Here is a 21788-nt window from a genome sequence, read left to right as displayed (position 1 = left end):
CTTAAATGGACACTGTGTTCTAATGGCGGTCGCTTGGCTCCATGGAGATTGGAGTTTTTGCTGGAATGTTCCACTGTTAGAATAGCCGTTAAACTTGTCCATCGCCATAGTTTAGTGCCGTATCCATCGAGATACACGTCAGATCTGTGGAAAGGCGAGCCTGCTCAAAGTAAGAATGTATGTTTTTCCAGTTTTTTTTTGAGTAGATACAAACACAAGATGGATCAGTTTGGTGCCGCACTGTGGAACATTCCAGACAAACAAAGAAAGTTACGTAATGAACCTTTAAGAGCAGATGTAAATGTGCTATTAAATGCTACATAGATAGAGTAAGAGCAAGCTATTACTAGTTCTATATTTCAAATTGTAAAAGTGTGTGTGGAACTACCAATTGTTAAAAAAGTCGGTTCCATTTATATCTCGAAATGGACTCATAGATAGATATAAAATGACGTTTCTAACACATAAACGCACAACACAAGAACTTTGTCACACTTAAACTACTAGAAGATCTCCGCTTCATTCATAGCCTGTTTTTCCAACGCCTAACTTCCTCCGTCTTCATTTAGGACCTTTTTTCGTTAAATCTGTTCCCCGCTGCGCTTTCCCTCGACTTCCCTCCTTTTTTAAGTGCCCGGACAACCCTGTAAAAGCTCTCCCCCGTACATCCGTTCACTTTTTTCTTTATTTCTCCCAGGAATGCGACCAAGTTCACATCGATGACGTGGCTTCAGACGACAATGGACAAGACCTAAGGTAATTCGTCTTTTTCAAGCCACTTCTCCTGTGTCTCGTGAACCAGACTTGCCCTCTCGGAGTTGTAAAGAAAAACGGAGAGATGAGACGCATGGCGGTTTTATTCCGCGCGGTTGTGTTCGAGTGCGTGCGTCTTTTATTGTACTTCCACAGGCGTATTGTATGTCGCGGGATTAGCCACCCCTCTCAGTTCGCATCAAAATGTCTCTTTATCGTTCCCGGTCCAGACGTTTTATGGCACCAACTTATCCGAGCATTTCGAACTATTTTTCATGGCCAGAAAGAAGCAGACGTTGCTTTTTTACATCGCATTTATTCGGTTGAGTTATTATACGTTTGTCCTTTTCGATAGGCGTATGTTTTTATGCTCAGTTTTGCTGCCGGGTTCTGCGCAGACTACCACGATACGTTTTATTGACAAGTCACAGCTTCTCAGAATATGAATTTTATTGCTCCCTGACATGTTTGCGGTTGTACCAATCGTTTTTAAATATGGGATAACGTTACGGTTTGCAGCCGTGTCTGGACTAGCAGCGTTAGCTTGACTTGCGCACACGAATCATGAAAGGTTCGCTCAAATTCAAAGTAGATTAGATTCATACGATTAGAGTTTGATTTCAGTTCGGGGAAAAGCTCAAAACTAAAAATATTAGTATTTCCTTTATGTGACGTTGTGATCTGGAACTTGTTCTGATTCTAAAACTGTTCAGGAAATGTTATTTTTGCTCTTAAAGCAATTTTTTTTATCATATTTCCTCGTGGCGTGGATAAATCATTAGTCCTGCCACGTATCAATCATAAAACGCACCTACCGCTCACCTGCAGCCGCGTGCGGTTCGTCCCCACGTTTCCGCGTGCCTAAGCGCATTGATCTATCATAATATAGATCCCTCAGTGTACGGGGCAAAATGAAGACGGAGAAAGACAGTTCGAGCTGACGCAGAAGTGGACAGAAATCTACGGGAGACGAGAGATGGGATGCGCTCCGTTGCGCAAATAAACAAACGCACGTGTGTGTTGTATCAGTCCACACGGGGGAGTGGCATGCGCACTTCCGCCTGCGTTCTCAAATCGCAGAAAAATCGTCCATACCACCTTTAATTATGTCACTGTAGTATTGATTCTTGTTCAAATTAGTATCTAGTTTCAATACTAGTTTTAGCATTGATTTGTGCCTGATTTTCGATATTTTTCACAACCCAACTTACAACACAACACTATTGGTATAATCAAAGGTTAAAAATGCTTCTAGATGTTTTTCTGAGGATGTTTTTCTTAAGATTAGATTCATGCGAATGGAGTTTGATTTCAGTTAAGGAAAAAGCTTAAAATTCAAGAACAATTTCATTTCAATGCCATAATACTACCACTAATAAAAAGCACAACACAAAATATTAGTACTTCCTTTATGTGACGTTGTGATCTGGTACTAGTTCTGATTCTAAAACTGTTCAGAAAATGTCAGATTTGTTCTTCATTTAGTCACTTTAGTATTGATTCTTGTTCAAATAAGTATCTAGTTTCGATACTAGCTTTAGCATTGATTTGTGCCTGATTTTCAATACTTTTCAAAACCCTACTCAACACACTATATTGGTATAATTAAAGGTTAAAAATGTTTCTAGAGGTTTTCTTAAGGTAAATGTGGATCATACGCACAGGTTATTTAAATGTGCGCTACGTAACTTTTCTGAAGGTTGCTTGTCCCTCAGTTCACGTGTTGCGATTCAGTTCGACGACGTCATCTGCTTGTGTCCATGGAGATGCGGTAGATGAGGTTTAAAGCCATACTGTGGAACATTCTAAGCAAAACAATGGCATATCTATGGAGTCAAGCAAGTGGCGTACCCTTACCAGAAAAGCTACGCAGTATACTTTTAATTAAGATGTACTTACTTACTCTAACCAATGCAAAATACATATAAAAAAGGATTATTTTTTTCTATAATTGCCATTGGATGTGAGTAACTGTTTTGAAACTATTTTTTCCTTCAACACTGTGCTGGAACATGTTATAATAGAACCTGAGGAGGATTTTCACCTGTGTGCATTCTTTCGTTCCTTCTTGTAGCACTTATAACTTCGGGTCGGACGGCTTCCAGACTCCAGCGGGGGCCGGCTCTCTCTGTCTGGGATCGGGGGTCCATGGAGGGGTGGACTGGATGAGGAAACTGGCCTTTAGGTACCGCCGGGTCAAGGAGATCTACAACACGTACAAGAATAATGTCGGAGGTACGAGCGATTCTTCCACTATTGTCACTTTTGACCACAGTAAACCGTAAAGATGTCTCAAATAGAGGAAACGTAAATACAGCTTTTGATTAGGGGTGGGCAACATTGACAAAAATGAATAAATTGGTATTATTTTGCATTCTCTCGATGACAATATTCAGACAACATTTAAAACAAAATCTAAAATGGGCTTGTAAATGTCTTCATTGAGGTTCAAATATAATACAAAACATGTTAAATGAACCACAAAAGTGCAGAAATGTAACTTTATACCCTTGTTTGGAAGATTACCCAGATTACTCTCTTTATAACTGTTTTTTGCTTGTTTATTATAGACAATATACTCGACATTCTAGTTTTGCCTATCTCCAGTTCAACAAATGCATTACTATCCCGTTTGTCATCCATCTTCCTCTTCAACTTCTGATAATATTGTAATATTTTACTTTACATGTCCACATAAAGAGTGTTGCATAATGGAATAGTTAAACAATTGATCTACGATACTACAAGTACGTATTTCACTAATGCTTTAGCAAAAATAAATAAATGTATCCATTGAAATTCAAGTTGAAACAAAAGTCTAGACAAGAACCACTTTTGAATGTCGCTGCGCCCCAGATTTGTGTTTTTCCCTTTAAATTTCAAACTTGATGCGATGACACTGGCCCGAGCTCGGATCTATAAAGCAGATATGAACACAAACACAGATGTTGCTCTATGTCTTCTACAGCTGTCAGAGTTAAATCGTGGTGTAGATGCGTTTCGTTTTAGGGCCTTATTGTTTCCTCCTGTTGAGCTTTGGCATTTGTGGTTGGCAGGGTTACTAGGCAGTCCCAAGAGGGAGGAGTGGCTTCAGCTGAGGAGAGAGATGGAGGTGCTCACCGACCTGTGGCTCACTCAAGCACTCAAAGCCCTCGCCCTCATCAACTCCAGGTGACTGTTTGAATCATCCCAAAGTGTCTGTGAATGTACAGAACGAGACCAATACCAACATTATAACTGCAATGTAATATTATATAGAGCTGTGCATGTGTTAACAAACTATTTTACATGTCAAATACAGGTCAAAATCTCATATCAGTATAATATAGTGTCGTAGTTCAAGATGTCAATGTCAAAAGTATTAATAAAGCTCATTTTAAACAACCAAAGTGCTGTACAGGCAGTAGTACTAGTAAATAAGAAAATAAGAAAAACACCAATTTAATGACTTCAATAAAACACAATATGATCTGATCCATGCTGAATTAAAAGCCAAAGCAAAAAAAACAAACAAGATTTTACATCAATGTACTCAACAAACTCTTTAAACTAATGTTTGAAGAGAATGTCAAGTTTTCTCACAGCAACACTTGAAGAATTTCAAGTTGTTGTTTTTTTGCTTTTTATTAAATAAACGCACGTTTTTAGTCTCAAATTTAGTATAATTATAATAAATGTATAATTTGTGGTCAAGTTTGTAATGAATAATAAAAATGGTTGGGTCAACTTTTCTCTTAGTATTTATCTGGAAAACATAAAAATCTTGAATAAATCTTCAAAAATGTTATGCTTCCATCATAATTGGAACACACATTATGTAAAATAAAATAGTAAATGTCTTTAAGGCTCTGATATCAGTCACATGTGTCTTTCATTGGACAAAACCACCTTGATTTTTCATATTTTGTGACATTCTGAGACTAATCCAAGTTTCTCCTTTTAAATCACAATATATTCTTCATGTTTGGCTCCATTCTGTCATTTAGAATGTTGTTTTTGTTCTGAAACTTTTAAAGGGTTTAAGTAGGAGGTGGACCAACAGAACTATTGCTTTACAGAGGAAAAAAAGGTTGCAGTTGTTCACTACCTTAAAAGTGTCGATGATCTTAACATTTTTGTGTTTTGTTTCAGGCCGAACTGTGTCAATGTTTTGGTGACCACCACACAACTCATTCCAGCCCTGTCCAAAGTCTTACTCTACGGTTTGGGGGCCGCGTTTCCCATCGAGAACATTTATAGTGCCACTAAAACAGGTAATTACATCATCTGTCTGTGTGTTCCTGCGTTATAGTTTATAGTCCTTGTTTGGACTGGGTTTAGTCTATAGCAGGGGTGGGCAAACTACGGCCCGCGATCCACATGTGGCCCGTTTGCCTTTATAATCCGGCCCGCCAAACATGCCAAGTAATATTAAAAAAAAAAAAAAATTATAATTGTTTTCCTTTTTTGCCCTTAGGTAACTGTCTGCACTTGTATCCGTAATAAATATGACGTGAAATTAATTAAATAATAGATTCAAATAGCCTGTATTTGACAGAAAAGTGATATTTTATTTTATATTAAATGTTTTAGATATTTTTTTTTCACACCAATCATCGGCCCTCCGCTACTTGCCTGGATTTGAATATGGCCCTCGGAGGAAAATAATTGCCCACCCCTGGTCTATAGTCACAATTGCAACCTTCTTTACTTTATTTAGTTCATTTAATTTACGAAAGAGCAAAAGTTTTGGATGGAATTATGTACATTGTAAACTATAACGAACATCTCAATTAGTTTCTTTTCTTTTCATTATCCCGATATCAATATGCAAATGACAAATGTCTTAAAACGTGTCTTTAAACGTAGCAGTTGAGGTTTAATTCTCAGACAAAGCTGCAAAATGACTCGCAAAAGTAGGTATAGCAGGTTTTTGGGGGGGATCAGCTCGTTTTGCTTTCATTTACTATATATACTTTTAACCTTCAACTTTTGCATATTTTCAAAACAAAATTACGCTATATATTGCCAACTTCTATTGTAAACCATCTAAACCTTGCACACTTAGTTATTGTAGAATTATAATACACTTATTTATAACACTCAGTAACATTGTTGTGTTATTTTCCTAGGTAAAGAGAGCTGTTTTGAGCGCATATCTCAGCGTTTCGGGCGGAGGGCGGTGTACGTCGTCATTGGAGACGGCGCAGAGGAGGAAACCGTGGCCAAAAAGGTACGTCTCAATCTTGTGCTTGTGACAGCTGGAGAATTGACCACGACCAATCAGTTTAACCTCGTACAATCCTTTCGATCTGCTCCGGTGCAATAGGCTATGGACAATCGCATTATCAGCACACGCTATATCGTATTTTATGTGCTATCGTGTGTGGAAACTTCTCATCTGTCCTTTATCGCGCATACTTTTTAGGTTTTTTACTTAAGAAAACATATCAAAGCTTTCTAATGTTAAAAAAAATGCATTGGTTTGAAGGAGATTAGAATAATAGCATAGTTAATTACTTTATAGGACAGTAGTGAGCACTAAATGTAGACCAGTGTTGTCTAGAAAGTACAAAAAGTCTTTCTGAGTGTGTAAGTTTGTTCTTTAAAGTGTAGTAGGGCTGCAACGATGAATCTACTAACCCTGACTATTCCAACTACACACATTCTAAAACACACACAAAAGTATCTTTTATGACAAAGACAGTGGCAGTATCAAACCAAAATGTCCAAAGATAATCAAAATATCATTTTTTTTAATCAATAATGCACTTTTTGTAAATATTCTCTATATTGAAGCCTCCAGTCTCAATATTTCTACCTTTATTTGGTATTTAAAAAGTACAATGTGCATGACTTATCTACAAAAGAATCGCCAACTACTAATATATTCATAAGTACAGCTGCAAGTTCCTTTGGGAATATCAAACATTCATATTTTGCTACTCTGTTTTACCCAAACAGACAGAACTGTTTTCTCTTGTAAAAAAAAAGTTAAATTTTCTGTAATCGAGCGCCTGTTTTTGATAATCTTTTTAAAATGTGTATTTTGGACACCGCACTTTTTCTCCATTATATCAAACCTGTTTATGATGATGTGTGTCTTTTGCATGTTTATTAAGTATTTTAATAACAGTCCTTTTCTAAATATCTCTTGCTCCTTTTCTAGAAAAACATGCCTTTCTGGAGAGTGTCCTGTCGGGCCGACCTGGAGGCGCTGAGCCACGCACTAGAGCTGGACTACCTCTAGAGGGCGCCATATCACCACACGTTCATCCCATAATTCAGCTTCTGTGTGCAGCTAGTGGATGGGAAGTCACCACTACAGACTTACTTCAGTTACAAGACTTTGATCCAGACCAAAAGGGAACCCAGGGCGGACAACTTCACTAACACAAAGCATTCTGGGAGATTTTGGATTTTACAGCCGACAGCGTTCATCTAAAATTTGAAGCTATAAAGAAGTTGGACCAAAACTACAAAGGACCAGAGCTTTAAAACGGAATTCTTTTTACATTTTGATTTGTTTCTCCAGTTCATATTGTTTGTGTGTGTGTACATAACAGATCGATGCACTGAATACAACAACATCCCTGTTTTAAATGTAATTAAAAGTACATGAATCGTCATTGAAAATCTTGAATTGACTGCATGATAAATGTGATTTGATTTATTCTATTTCCGCTATCCCTTTGATTATTTAAAACATTAACAAAATTAACAAATAATGCCATGATAGACATAGCCACTATTACGTCTCTATAGTCAGAGGCAATTGAAATAGTTTGTTTTATGATAATGTGACCTATTTATTGTTGCAGCATTCCCTAAGAATCCAAAACGTGCTCTTGTAAAATGTCTCAAAAATGCTGTATGGGTTTAGTGTTGTTTAGTTTGGATTTTTGTTTGTTTTGTTTGTCTCCTGTTCTTTTCCTAATCACGTGTTTTGTAAAATAGACTGGTTAAAATGAGAGTGCATGAGTCCACTTCAGTCAGACTAGCAATGATATGTATATAATGCTTTGTTCTTGATTTATTTTTAGATTAATTCAAATAAATTAATTGGGGAAAACGCGTCTCATTTGTTTGCTGACTAAATGGATTTTTATTTATTTGTATTTATTTATTTTTCAAATTAGATGAAAAAGCTTACAAAGACAATAAAATAGATAATGAAATGCCAGGGGAGTTACAACGACATCAAAAAAGTAAATGCAAGAGAAACTGCATTTATTTGATGAGAAAAAAAAGAAAAGATAACAAAAAAAATAATACATAAATCATTAAATTGAAATAATAATTTAAAAAAGCCAAAACCAAACCAGAATAATAGTAATAATAAGTATAATCTGCTTATGTGACCAGACGTCTAAGGCTTTTAAAGTCTTCATGTTTTGTCTAATAGACTGTAAAGGTTTATGGTTTTTTGGCAATCATTTTGCTAATCGATTATTCTTTTGATTACTGACACTGCTTGAGGTCGTCCTCGTTGAGTACATCACAGATTCAATGTTTTTTTTGATCGAAAATGCTAAAAGTGAAGATGTCCTCGGTCATTTTGATGTGATTGCTTTAAACGAGTCATAAAACGTCTTCTCTCACACACAGGCAGATTTTTGGGAGTCTGTTTATTTATTTCAAAAATCGATTAGTTGCGATTGATCGATGAACTTGTTGTAGCCCTATTGGGTTTGTAGATTTGCAGTTTAACAATAAGTGCGTCCGCCTCAAATTTCCATCATCTTTAATTAAACCAATGATCGCATTCTTATAGAACAAAGAGGAGTGACTATTATCCACAGAAACACAACAAAATGGTTTAAATTCTTTCCAAATGATCTTTGAAATAAATGTGATAACGTTTCAAGTTGTTGGAAGCAAAAAGAACAATTGGGGCCAATGTCAGATTTTAATTCAACCATAAAGTGCTGAACTGGGTAGATTGTTTGCAAAATGTTAAGATATCTTTATTTCAATTCTTTACATCAAGTACTTCTGTGGAAGTAACCAACCCTTTGGCCATGGTTCATATCAACACAACAGCTCCAATAAGATACAGCATAAGGTCTTGTTTCATTTCATTGTGTCTGTGTTGCTTGTCACTTGTTTTATTTAAAAGCGCCTCCTGCTGGTGACAAAATGCCATAACAACAACGTGCATAAAGTGAACGATGCAATTATAATAGTTAACACTGTTTTATTTGGTAAACCACAAAAGCTCCAACAACACATTCAAATATTTCAAGTAGCATCTTGTACATGTATATATATATAAATATAACACACATAAATACATAAATAAATATGTAGATAAAGATATTCACAGTGGTGGTTAGAGAGCAGTATTAAGATCAAGCATAGATGACGGAATCATACCATAATAGACATACAAATGTAAAATACTCGAACATAATTGTATATACACTCAAAATCTTCAAGTAACACAGATTATCTGCTCTGAACAGAAACCATTTTGAATCCTCGGACGGTGCACCGGACGTCTGTGAGCCTGAGGACGGCGTGCAGCATCTTGGATCCGACCATTCGAGGGATAAAGGAGATGGTTTGTTCCACTTTTCCTCCAGCTTTCAGGGGCGGCATCCTACAGAGGAAACGAAGAGGACGGTTTAGTCAAGTGTTTTGTAAATGCAGGCCATTTTTCATTTAGTTTTGAAAATACAGCAGGGGCCTGTCCAGACTTTTTTCATCGTTGTTTAACACTTTTTTTCCACAATAAAATAGTTTAGAATATCAAGAATTATACATATTTATGTCAATTTCCCCTTTGTTATATAATTGAGTAAAATATTGTTAGTAAAATCAATCTAAAATGGTACAAGTTGTGTGTAATTATTAGATATTGTCAGATATAGAAACAACTAAACACTAAACAACAAAAAATGAGAGAATCTACAAAAGCTGTCAATTTTTAAGTCGATTAATCGGTCAATTGTGTCTTGGGTCGATCAAAATTTGTATTAGCTAGTTGACAAATTTCAAAGGATTCATATTCACAACAGCAGAAAGCAGAAAGCAGAAAACATGACGTGAGATGCTGTATCTTTAGATTTGGGAGCGAATTGTGGCTTTATTCTGCCCTTTTTTTTAACCGATAAATACATTGTTTACAAGTAGTCTGCATGAATATTTGTCAAATCATTGAGATATTGAGATATGTCTTTTTTGTTTAGTTATCCCTGTTTAAAGTGTTTGGATTTGTTCAAGAATAAAACTATTGCGTGCTCATACTACACACATAATTAATACAAACTTCGACTCCCAACGCGCATCATCAGGTATGTAACGGCCAGTGAACCGCCTGCATTCTTCTAACTTCTGGAATCTACCGTCACCGGCACGCCTTTTGTTAAATATGCCTCGCGTTTAAAGAAGAATGCATGAGTCATTGGGGTTCTAATTGAAAGACTGAACACCACTGACCTGAAGGTGGCTCTGTCCTGGATGAGCCCTGCCCCAGCGATGATCAGGACGCCACTCACAGGATGAGAAAAGGGGTTTGTGAAGGTTATTGTGGCCGTCTGCTCTCTGTGCGCCGCCACCGACTTTTCATCAGCGATCTGCACCACAAAAAAGATCAGTTAAGAGTGTGCCTTGAAATCAAACAGCATGTAAATATGTGCAGCTAAAGGATACTAGAGCTAAACGAGACTAGACTAACGATAATTTCAGAAGTCGACTAATCAGACCGTATTTTCCGGACTATAAATCACACCTTTTTTCATAGTTTTGGCCGGGGTGCGACTTATATTTATATTTATACTTATACTTATACTCCTGAGCGACTCATATGTGATATAATTTGTTATTTTCGCAACCACATTTCATACTCCAGTGTCACTTATATATGTTTTTTTTCTTCTCTATTATGCATTTTTTGGCTGGTGCGACTTATAGTCCAGAAAATACGGTACATTTCTGCTGTACGTTGAGAATTTTAAAATACATTATCAACTGAAAAAAAGGTTAAAATACGGTGAATGAAGACCTCTAGATAGAGAATATGTACAAATAACGAGTATTATTGATGAAAACCAGAGATAGCTTATTCGTTTTTGATATTTTCATTTAACATTGCCTCTATATTTGTTATAAAAACGTCTCTTCCTATGTGTTTTAGAAGCAATACATAGATATGAAAGAACAGTGGTGGCTTGAATGAATACCTTAATAATAAGTTGTGGGCTGGCGATGTTGAACTCCTCTGACGCCAGGGCCTGCTCGTGTGTGGACATATCCTCCAAAACCACAGCCAGATTGATCAGGTCGTCTCCAACCACGTCTTCATATTGCACCAGCATGATCTTCTGCTGCAGGATTTTAACTGGGGAGGGACAAAAAGGAGAAAACTAAATGTCAACATCAAACGTCAGGCTAACACGGACATTGGATTTAAGCGACGTAACATTAGGGCCGTTTCCAAAGAGTTTTGAATGAACTCCGTGCGACTGAAACCAATGAATATGTATTTAAATAGACACAATATAGACCCTTTACGACACTATGTCTTCAGATTGTTCATCATTCTGGACAAGAGGCAAAGTAAACTGGACCGTAAGACATTTTCAAAGAGTAACCGACGCCAGGTCTGAATGTCTTTACGACAACAAAATAAGAAAGCTTCGAATTTTCAGGGTAAAAGTGTCACTTAGTTTGCTTTTCTATTACAAAAGATGGAAGAAAATACTAATTACTGGAATAAAAGTGCTTTTTCTTGGTTAATTGTGTATTAAATCTGTAGATAAAAAGAGAAAAAAAAGAAGAGTCAACATCTCTTTAAGTATTTGTCTCCAGTTAAACCTAAAAGTCATCGTAATCTCCTTTTAAATAAACAAATAACATAAAATGCAATTGTAAACATGTTAAAACCAGGCTCTGATATGGCTCACATTTATCTTTCACGTCATGTTTTGTGATATTCAACTTTCTCCTTTGAAATCGCACGTTATTCCACTTCACCTTTGCCTCCAGTCCAGAATTTAAATGTATTTTTAGAGGGTCAATTGCGCCGAACACAACAAAACGCACTGGAATGAGGCGTGCTTTGTTCCTCTTTGTGGGCGGTTCTTTTACCTTCTGAGGGGCCCATTTGGACGACCCCGTTGGACTCCCAGAAGGTGTCGGAGGGGCTGTGGTTGTACTCCTTGGCCTGGGCGTTGAGGTGCATTCTGAAGCGTTTGGTCTTCTTCTGCTTGTTGATGATCTTCACAGTGAAGCCGATGGGTTGTCCGGACACGGCCGCTTTGTCTAAAGTCAGGAAGAGCAGGACGCCCGCCGCCGCCGCCGTCGACGCTGCAGCAACAGAGAGACCAAAGGCCATGTTTTTAATGTTACGGATTACGATACTGTATGTAGCTGTATATAGTGTCATCAGAATGTTAATGATCTTATTTACTTTGATTTAATAATCTACCCTACATGTCAAGATTATTTGGTTCATCGTTAATTGTGATCATACAGGTGACAGGTGAAGAGCTAAATAAATAATAATAATCGTGACAATTGTAGAAAAAAATAATTCATGAATCTATATTCTTAAAAGTAAATTAAATAAATTAAATAAATTAAAAGTGCTGTTTAAGCTGACTGTTTTATAACTTAAATTCTTTTTTGTCATTCAAAAAATTGTATTAAATGAATAGTAATCAGTTTGATGCCGTGAAAAGAAGCTGAATTAAGGATTTCACTGTTAATAATTGTGAATTTTGAAATTGTAAAATCCCTTTTCCTGAATTGACATATATAAAGAAGGAAAATATATGATCGCTCCATAATACTATTGAAACTGTGATGTAAAAAAGTTCATAAACAAGGGAATAATTAAAACTTTTAGTGTGATTGTTACCTCTCCTCAGCGTAGAATCATCCGAGCTTCTTGAACTTCTTGACGACAGCGTGGACATTGGACCTACAGAGCACAAACACGAGAACCATAAGCAAAAAAAACATTCACACAAATCTAAACACGTATCAATAACCGAAATGTGTCCATACTTTTGACGAGCTTGTAGTCGCCGGTGATGTTCTGGACTCGGGGGAAGGCCACAGCCTTGGTGCAGACCAGGGTTCCCACTTTCTCCGTGTCCTTGTTCACGCGCAGCACCTGGCCTTGGTCCACAATGATGGTGTGGACATCCGCGTTCACTTCGGCGTACACGAACGGGACGTCGTAAATCAGGTCGACGCGGCGATCTCGGACGGCTTTGACCGGCGCGGGTCCACAGCAAAACACCCCTGATGATGGGACAGAAAGAGAAGAGATTGTTTTAAAGATAAAGCAGTTTAAAACACTGTAAAAAAGTACATTAAAGGTGCATTATAATGTCTGTTGATAGTGCTTTAAAGGAGATGTATTATGTGTTGGTACTTAGCATTGAACTCTAACATGAATAGATCATCCTTTTACATTTTATTAATTGTAAACCACAATATTGATCTAAAACGACTTAGTAATAGCTAACTGATGAGCACTTTTGTTTCGTGTTTTAGCGTGATATTTTAGAACTCTACATTTTATGTATTAACTTGGAGTCTTCATTTTTCAAACAATTACAACTCAATACAGAGATGTGGGCGGAGATAGGGGGTAGGTGGAAACAGGATTTTCCCCCCAAGCACTCGAGCGTCAGTGATAGGACAAAGCACTATTACTCAAACACGCAGGAATCAACAAAGATGCGACTCTGAGTAAACACGTCGTAATTAGATTAAAAAGCTCATTAAAGTTTGAATGGGACGTCTCCTTTAAGGGAAGTCGATTGACAAGTTGAGTGACTAACCTGCGCTTCTCTCCTGAGGGGTGGGGTCTAAAACCTGCCACCCGTCCATGGCTGATCCCAGGTCAGGGCGGGACATCCAGCACTCCACCCACACATGGAAGTTCCTGTAGATGAGAGAGATAATGGGAGAATGATTAGATAGTGTCCTCCTAATGCTATTTAGAGCTTAAAACATATACATTAGTTATGAAGGTAGCAATGAAAATGTTGGGGAAAAAAGACAGCTTCTTCTTAGTGTTTTTGAAAAGAAATTCAGGCTCATTTTAGGAATGGTCCTCCAACAGACAAAGAAACTACTTAATTGAGCCCTAACTGTGGATATGAACTACAGCCACAAGGTGTCGCTATAAACAAACATATCATTTCCGTGGATCATTGTGAGAGACAAGATGAGATACAAGATTGAGTAAAATAATAATATAATAAATTGTGTGATACGGTTGACAATTTTGGCCTCACAATTTAATCATTGAATATTTTGATGTCATTTGACTGTAGAAATGCTTCTACTAAGCTACTCAACATAGAGAACATTCCTACTGATTCTACATTTATTTCATGAAGGTTTTATTTTATTATTTTAAAGTTGTAGTATATTTAGTGTATTTGTTTTTTCTTAGTAAGAATCAGAAAAGGTTTATTGCCATTGTCAATAAACAGAATTCTTGGTGATTCTGTGCAACATAAAACAATGAACAATGATAAAACAACCTGTATAAGTCAAAAAGAGAAACAATTTAAATCTGCTATGGGATTAAAAATAACAATAGGCTATAAGATAGAAAATATGAATTAAAAAAATAGGCTAGTACACAAATTTACAGTTACATTTACAGTGTCTGGAATGCCTGCCAATGTGGTCCGATAAATTTGGATTTGGCTAGGTGTTTTTTATTTAAATTTTGTATTTAGTTAATTTTATTGTATTTCTGTTTCTGTCATTTCTTTGTGATTTTAATGCATTTTTCCTGCTGTGTGAAGCACTTTGAATTACCTTGTGTATGAAATGTGCTCTACAAATAAACTTGCCTTGCCTTGTTTTGCCTTGCCTATGTAGTAGTCTTGGTTAATGTCCTCAAGAGCACAACAAGACTGCACTTTCTCTAACATATACATCATCAATAGTTACTCACCATATGCTGTCTTTGCTGCCGTTGAGCTTGAGCCCAGTTTTGGTGTAGTACTCCTCGATCACCAGGTTGTTGTTGGTGTCGTGAGCCGAGTTGTAGTTGGTGACGACGCGACAGGGAACGCCGAGCACCCTCATCACTGTGACGCAATGGGACAGAAGATCAGGACGATCAGGGCGGAATGTGAAATATGATAATGCCTAGACTAGAGCTGCCTCATGGAAAAGTGAATCATCATGTAAATAACGAACGAATGAGACAACATCTGTATTTTATGTGGAGTGTGACGAAGCATTTGTTCTTCTTTGTTTCGGCAAAAATGTCTATTGATGAAGCAAGACAAAAGAGTACTTCTGATGCTTCTTTAAGTTCAGAGTTTGGTTTTGTAGATGGATCATAGAAATAAGTAGAGAGTAAGTGGAATTCAGTACTCAAAAAGTGGCAAAAGTATTACAGTTACTCACACAAACTTGACTGTAAACGTAAAAGAACCATATGTAGTTTTAAAAAAGGAACTACAATCACAACAGAACCGTGGGTACCAGCTCCTTAACCTGCATTTTAAAATCATGTGTTTAAAAATCTAAATCTTAGGTACAGTTTCTATAGGTTGAAGAACAAATCATCCCATTTACAATAATCTACTAGTACAGCAAGTGGAATTTGATTTTTGAGATTTATTTGCAAGATGTTCTCAAGAAATTGTAGTTGAAGAACAAATTTAAAACAACATCAAAGAACAACTCAAGTATCATGTTTATCTTGCACTAACTGACAGGAATTGACCTTAATTGGATTATGTGAATGTAATGTAGTTCTTTAAATGTTTGAATATGAATCTTTTATACGGACAATACAGGGGAGAGGGAAAACGTATATATATATATATATTCAAAAACACAATGGCAAAATTTAAATATCTGCCATAAAATAAGTGAAAGAACATAGTCTCTCTCCAAAAAACAAAATGGGAGGACATAAAGTACTTATTTAGCCCCACCCCTTTTCTACAGTACAATAAACAAAATTATTCAAACTCTCCCGTTCTTATTGATGTCAATGTAACCACTATTGTATTATACAGTCGTTCGTATTAAGCATCGTGAGCACGTGACATTGCAGTGAGCTGGTCCGAGCTGGTCTTTACCTGTGCACATGACGGCGGCGAACACCCAGCACTGGCCGTACTTGACCGGACTGAAGCCGGACTTGGCCCACTGCCTCAGGATGTCTCCGCTGCCGGTCCATTGAGACGGGTGCACGCCCTGTTTGAAGTCCCCGCTCCAGTTCCCCTTGAGGACCCCCCGGTCGTCCTCACAGTTGATCTGCAACACAAACCATAACGTCAATACTTTTACTTGTTGTTGTGCGTGGTCTAAACTGAAATGGCAAAAATAACACATGCACCGGTAGCGTTTACGGTATTGGAAATGTCGTTAAAAAAAACACATTTGTTAAGTCAGTACAAGCCTTATTTACAATCACTGACAAACGAACATTAACAGAATCAGTTTTATTTATTGTTGTACACTGATCATGAAAAAACGACTTTAATTCTTTATGCATCATGATTTGTGTAGTTTACATGTTCCATTTAGTGAGTAGTAGTGATTTTTTTCTGACTGGTTTGATTTGATTTACATTTAACTATCATATATTATTTTCTTTTTACTTAGTTTCTAGCCTCCCAGTGCTGTTTTCATGCAAAATGTTCTTGAAAATGTAAAAAGAAAAAAGAAAGATACCTCAAACCGCCTTGAAACTATTTTTAAAATGTAGTCACAATAAATAAACCTGATTTGGTCACATCAAAACTAAAAAAATATCCTTTTTTCTGTGTATTTTCTCATTAGTTATACTTGTAAGTGTGTATTTCAGTACTTTAAACTTCTAATATCATGTTGCTTCTTGCTCTCCTCCTTTGCATGTTCAGTCAAATCACTTGCAATGACGCTAAGACTTTTAACTTTCACATATAATTACCGGTACAGTGTTTTCTCAGTCCCCATAACTTTTATAGCTCTTGGCAGATGGCACCGGTTGCGCGGGCAGAGACAACCTGTTTCTCGCTTTTAATCTAAGCTCAATGACGTACTTTTACTGCATCTGTGTACTTTGCATTCACGAGGTGTTGTTGTGTTCTTGTTGTGTTCTCACCATGGCAGACACCACGCGGCCCAGGTACACCGGGTCATTGCGGTTCAGGTGGTCCATCCTCCGGTTTTGCTGGTGCTGGGGGCTCACCTCCAGAAGGTTCAAACAGGCCTCCAACACCCCAGACTCAAACTGTGAAGACGAAAGGAAAGAGTTTGCTGAGATGTTCGGGACATTTTACTCTTATGTTTATTGAGAGAGGAAACATCGCTATTTAAAATGTACAATGTGTCGCCAACATCCTTTATTTGTTTTCATTCAGTGTTTGATAGATCGCTGTTTCTTATGATAATGTCACATACACAGACGCCGGATTAAAAAATGACTTAACATGCAGTCTGACTTTTTTTTTTGAAGAATACTGAAGTGAAATTTGGAAATATAATGATTATTTTTATTTAGTTCTTGCGAATTTCAAATCTCCATTAATGACGCACTTTGTTTGCGTTGGTTGTTAATTCGAGATGAGCTGAACGGTTTAGTGAGTTTGCCCATTGTTTGATTTATTTTCACTATGTTTTTACAACGTCTTGTATTATCGCATTACATTATTGTGCTAAAATATTGTGTGCGGCACTTTGCGTCAGTGATTTCTGTTTGTAAATGCGCTTTATGAATAAACGTATAAATAAGCTCTTGCCGGAGAAAAATCAGTGAATCAGGTAAAAAATAAGAAAATAAGAAAAATTAAAATGTACTTGGTGTATTGTATGTTTGATTTGACAAATTTGCAACAAAAAAAAGAAAATATATATATAAAAACAAAAAAAACACCAATTTGGTTCAAGAACAATGTTTAAAACTATGTAACCTTGTTGTCTCCGTGGAAAGGTCATGGTTATAGGTTTAACATGTCAACATACGAGGGCAATATTTCTACATGAAGCAGACGGATTAGATTAGACTACAATGCATCTAAAATACAATCAAATAAGTTCGTACCTGATCAAAAGACCACGGGAGTGGCACGATGTTCATGGCGGTCCCCATAAACAGCAGCCCCGAGTCATTCAGGACGTACTCCTCTCTCTGGTCCTCAAAAGGGATGAACACTGAATCCTCTGCACCACAACAAGGGAATATATGGAATTACATTAATAATCCTTTGCTAAAACATTGATTAGCCGATTTATTTTATATTCTCATTACACACTTTGTATCAAGCATAATGGTGCTTACATAATGACATCGCTTTTGGGAAATCAATCAATCAATCAATCAAACAAACAAACAAACAAACAATCAGGCAATATAAATGTATGTGTTACATTGCAAAAAACTGAATTATGCAAGAATAGAAACTAGACACAAGATTGGATCCAAAATAATTTAAATAAAATTAATATAATATGTATGTGGTGTAAAATGTTGACAAAACGTATAACAATAAATAACTTAAACTAATAATAATAATATCATGTATTGATACTGATCCTTATATTAATTTATTGTTGAACATTTTAGATAACTTTGTATGCCGATTATTTTGAACAGAAGCAGTAATTGCAGGTGAAAGAAAGAAAAAAACAAGACGAGAACCATCATTAATTGTACAAAATGACGTATGTGTGAAGTACATCGTGACCAAATGGCACGTTGGATCCACTGACCTTGGCACCAGGGGTTGCAGAGCAGGGTGAACTGGCTCACCGTGCAGATCCTCGCTCCGTCTTTAGTGAAGGCACACAACACAAATCTGTACCGTCCGACCGGAGCCGAGGCCGGGGAGCAGATGAGCACCGAGGGCTGCAGCGGGTTCAGCGAGGCCAGGTCCATGTGGGCCGTCCAGCGAGAGGCCGACGGCTTTGGGCTGTTCTTCACCGGCATTATGGCGTACAAACGACCTGGAGGAGGGTTTGAAGGGCATTTAATCACCTGCGCTACTGAGTACTTATGAATCCTGTTTACTTCAATACACTGCGCACACAAGAGAATGTAAAAACAAAAGTGTACCGTACAAATCCCTCTATACAGATCATTTAATGTATTTATTTTTGCATATTTCACTTTTTGTGCCAAACTGGCGTTCGTGGGTATCAGCTTGGAAAAACTGTATCGTGTCAAAATACAATGTACGGTGAATTATGGGTAAAGAGTGACACTTTTTGAATTTTTTTAGTTTTAGTTTTGAATTAAATATCTTAAGTCTAGAATAAGTATAAGTCATTTTTTACATGTTTTTTGCAGGTTTGTTTATTACATTTTAGCCAGTCGTTTTGTATTTCGTAAGACACTTTTTGAAAATTCAGGTTATTTACTTATTTTTAGTTTTAAATGTATGAAGTATTAAAGTCTCCAATGAACATAAAGAATTTGCTTGTTATTAGTGTAGGTTTATTTACAACATTTGAAGTAGTAATTAATTTTCAAAAAATTGTAGGGAGACTCTTGGAAAACGCAGATTCTTTGTTATTTTTAGTCGGGTTTTTTGTTTTGTTTTTTCAGACATAATGAGAATGTTTCGACTGAACATATGGAATTTGCATATGTGTTTGTGTAGGTTTGTTCATTCATTTTTACCTTGTGATCTTTTACAGGCTCAACGTGTCTCCCAAATGCCATATGTCATAAGACTTGCTCACAATCTGAACTCATCTGTCACATTTCAGAAAATAGTCACCAAAAGCACCAATTATTATATATTTTTTTTAATCTACACACATTAATAATAAGGTTAATTGTAAATTATGTGCAGGGATTTTGAAATACAAAGGATCAGACTTGACTGTCCCACTCACATTAATCCATTCAAAACACTGCTTTATTTGACCATCTATTGTATATTAATAGAAGTTATGCTTAAATTTGCTAATTATTTACAATCCCAGTAAATACATTTTGCGGTGCTGTTTTTCTTCTATAATACCACTGCCAAAATACTCTCAGTGGTGCATTCAACAGCCCCTGAGCACCATAATTACCCAGCATGATCTTGATCTTCAGGATGTCCGTGTTGGGGTCGAACGGGCGTCCTCCGAGCTGCAGGCTGATCCTAAACGGGGCCCCTCTGCGCACCACGAGGGCCTTGGAGCCGCTGAACCCATCTGTCCTGTGCCTCGACAGGTTCTCCTCCACCTCTAAGTCAACGCTCTGCAATTTGAATTCTGCAAACGAGAGAAACGCCAGTCAGCACAGGACAATACTGCGACACGATTTCATCTCAGCGGGCGAAAGGCTTACCGTCCATGTACATGTCGTTCGATGTGCTTCTATCTGCTCTGCTCGACTCCATGCGGCGGTTTTATAGTGTATCCCTTTGCCCAACCCTTTGAAAGCATTCCCCAGACAAAAGAGTCACATTTGTAACTGTAACCAAGGGCCACAAGCCATTGAACGCTTGCGAACTTCTGACACACCTCCCAGGCGTTTGCGAGAGAGGTGAGGTGTTGTGGCATGATTAATCCGACTATTTTACCTCATCGAACGAGTACATCTACGTGATTACGTGAGAGAGCTGGGCGTGATGCCACTGAGATAAAGACGAGCATCTTGAAGTAGACTGGATGACAGCCAGAGAAAACAGAAACAACTCAGAGTTACAGTCTGTTGGAAATGAATGCATTGTTCAAATTGGTCATTGAATTGATTTTGGCACTTTGATGCGGTTCTGTGTGTACAAAGGAGAAACTTTGCTCACGTTGCAGGAAGGGAATATAGTACATTTCAGTTGTAAACAGTGGTGGGAGAAGTACTGTGCAGTAAAAGTACAGATACAGCATAAAAAATACTTAAGTAAAAGTGTCAGATAAAAGATCTACTGAAGTAAACGTATTAAAGCACCAATTATTTTTTTTCCTTCTGAGTTAAGTCAAAGTATTTCACTCTGATCACATCTTTCAAAACTTTAAAAATGACATTTAAAGATGAATTAGTCCACAGGCGTTCTCAAAATTCACCCAAACTTCAGTGGAAAAATGATTGTCGCCCTTAAACGTCAGCTCCATATGATTTGTGTGTGTTCAGACTCTGACACGGTCTAAACATGCGAGTCACATTCACCCGACGTTTAGGCCATTTAAATTCTACAGATGCAATAAAACTGGAAAAGGTGGGAAATGAACAGATAACACACCTTCAAATGCAGCGACGCTTATTTCTGTGGATAAACAGTAGCTGCTCTCTTGTTTTGTTTTTGTCTTTTGTTTCATTTTAGAAATTAAGTCGAGCTGTGGAATTTGCCTATTAACTGTTAAATCATGCAAGAAAGAAGAAGAAAGCAACAAATTATAACTTGTGAAGGCAGCGCTAGACTAATGACTGATAATAAATATACGTTTTTTGTTGTCATTTTCTGGGTGGACTGGGAACAGATTGTGTGTATTTTTTTATTTTTTTTTGAAGCATTTATTTGTACATCTGGAAAGGAATGACTTAACTGATCTGGCATGTCCAAACTCACAAATCTCAAGTACGATCCATCACATTCAATCAATTGTTTGACATTAAAATTGGTAAAGTATAAAAGTAGACATCCTTAGACATCCTTACTGTATTGCCGTGGGCTTGGTACACCACGTCCACAATTAACTTTTACCTAGAAAGAGCGTGGGTGTCGGAAACTGGCAACAATTTAGGAGCGTGTAAGTGAAAACAGCAAAGTTGCGTAAGCCATTAAGCTCTCGTCGTGGTATTATGACAGGAATGTGACAAGGGTGTCGAACATTTCTGAGGATTAAAAGTAACATGTAAAAGGTCCATCTGTAACAACCTGTCACTGTCTTGTTTATAAAGTTACAGTCTGCAGAACAAAATGCTAAATATTGTATAATAAACACATTGGCTGTGACAGTGTTGGTATCTTGCATTGGCCTGTTTAACATTCTGGTACCAAACACATACTATTTAGTACATACTAGGGATGAAACGATTATGAGGTTTTAATAGATATTTTCATTCAGGTGACACTATAATTGTAAGAACTAGAAAATTATAATCGGGACAATTTTAGAAGCAAAATTAGATTCTTTTGTTCAAT

The 21788-nt window shown here is 37.1% G+C and overlaps 2 protein-coding genes across 3 annotated transcripts in view; one reads left to right on the top strand and one right to left on the bottom strand.

Moving 5' to 3' along the window:
• eya2 (EYA transcriptional coactivator and phosphatase 2) overlaps positions 1 to 7808 on the top strand; it is a 31051-nt gene extending 23243 nt beyond the window's left edge. For both annotated transcript variants that reach the window (XM_072451812.1, XM_072451813.1), the window contains exons 9-14: positions 698 to 756; positions 2828 to 2988; positions 3810 to 3924; positions 4885 to 5006; positions 5865 to 5965; positions 6902 to 7808. In XM_072451812.1, the coding sequence (XP_072307913.1) occupies positions 698 to 756; positions 2828 to 2988; positions 3810 to 3924; positions 4885 to 5006; positions 5865 to 5965; positions 6902 to 6982 (639 nt within the window). In that variant the 3' untranslated portion in view covers positions 6983 to 7808. The remainder of the gene's footprint in view (positions 1 to 697; positions 757 to 2827; positions 2989 to 3809; positions 3925 to 4884; positions 5007 to 5864; positions 5966 to 6901) is intronic.
• A 1104-nt stretch (positions 7809 to 8912) lies between these two features.
• tgm5l (transglutaminase 5, like) lies at positions 8913 to 20081 on the bottom strand. The gene is made up of 14 exons (XM_072451816.1): positions 19994 to 20081; positions 19735 to 19917; positions 18424 to 18657; positions 17756 to 17874; positions 16817 to 16945; positions 15807 to 15984; positions 14663 to 14798; positions 13530 to 13633; positions 12745 to 12984; positions 12596 to 12658; positions 11824 to 12042; positions 10917 to 11074; positions 10174 to 10310; positions 8913 to 9334 (listed from the first exon to the last, which is right to left on the bottom strand). The coding sequence occupies exons 1-14, from the start codon at positions 20043 to 20045 to the stop codon at positions 9181 to 9183; spliced, it is 2106 nt and encodes a 701-aa protein (XP_072307917.1). The 5' UTR covers positions 20046 to 20081; the 3' UTR covers positions 8913 to 9180.
• Between the last annotated feature and the right edge of the window lie 1707 nt (positions 20082 to 21788).

Source organism: Eucyclogobius newberryi, unplaced genomic scaffold, assembly GCF_026437365.1.
Source record: "Eucyclogobius newberryi isolate DKJ021-1_F unplaced genomic scaffold, fEucNew1.0.hap1 SCAF_19, whole genome shotgun sequence".
NCBI lineage: Eukaryota > Metazoa > Chordata > Actinopteri > Gobiiformes > Gobiidae > Eucyclogobius > Eucyclogobius newberryi.
Note: the sequence above shows the minus strand (reverse complement) of the source record. Positions and strands in the feature narration are given on the sequence as shown.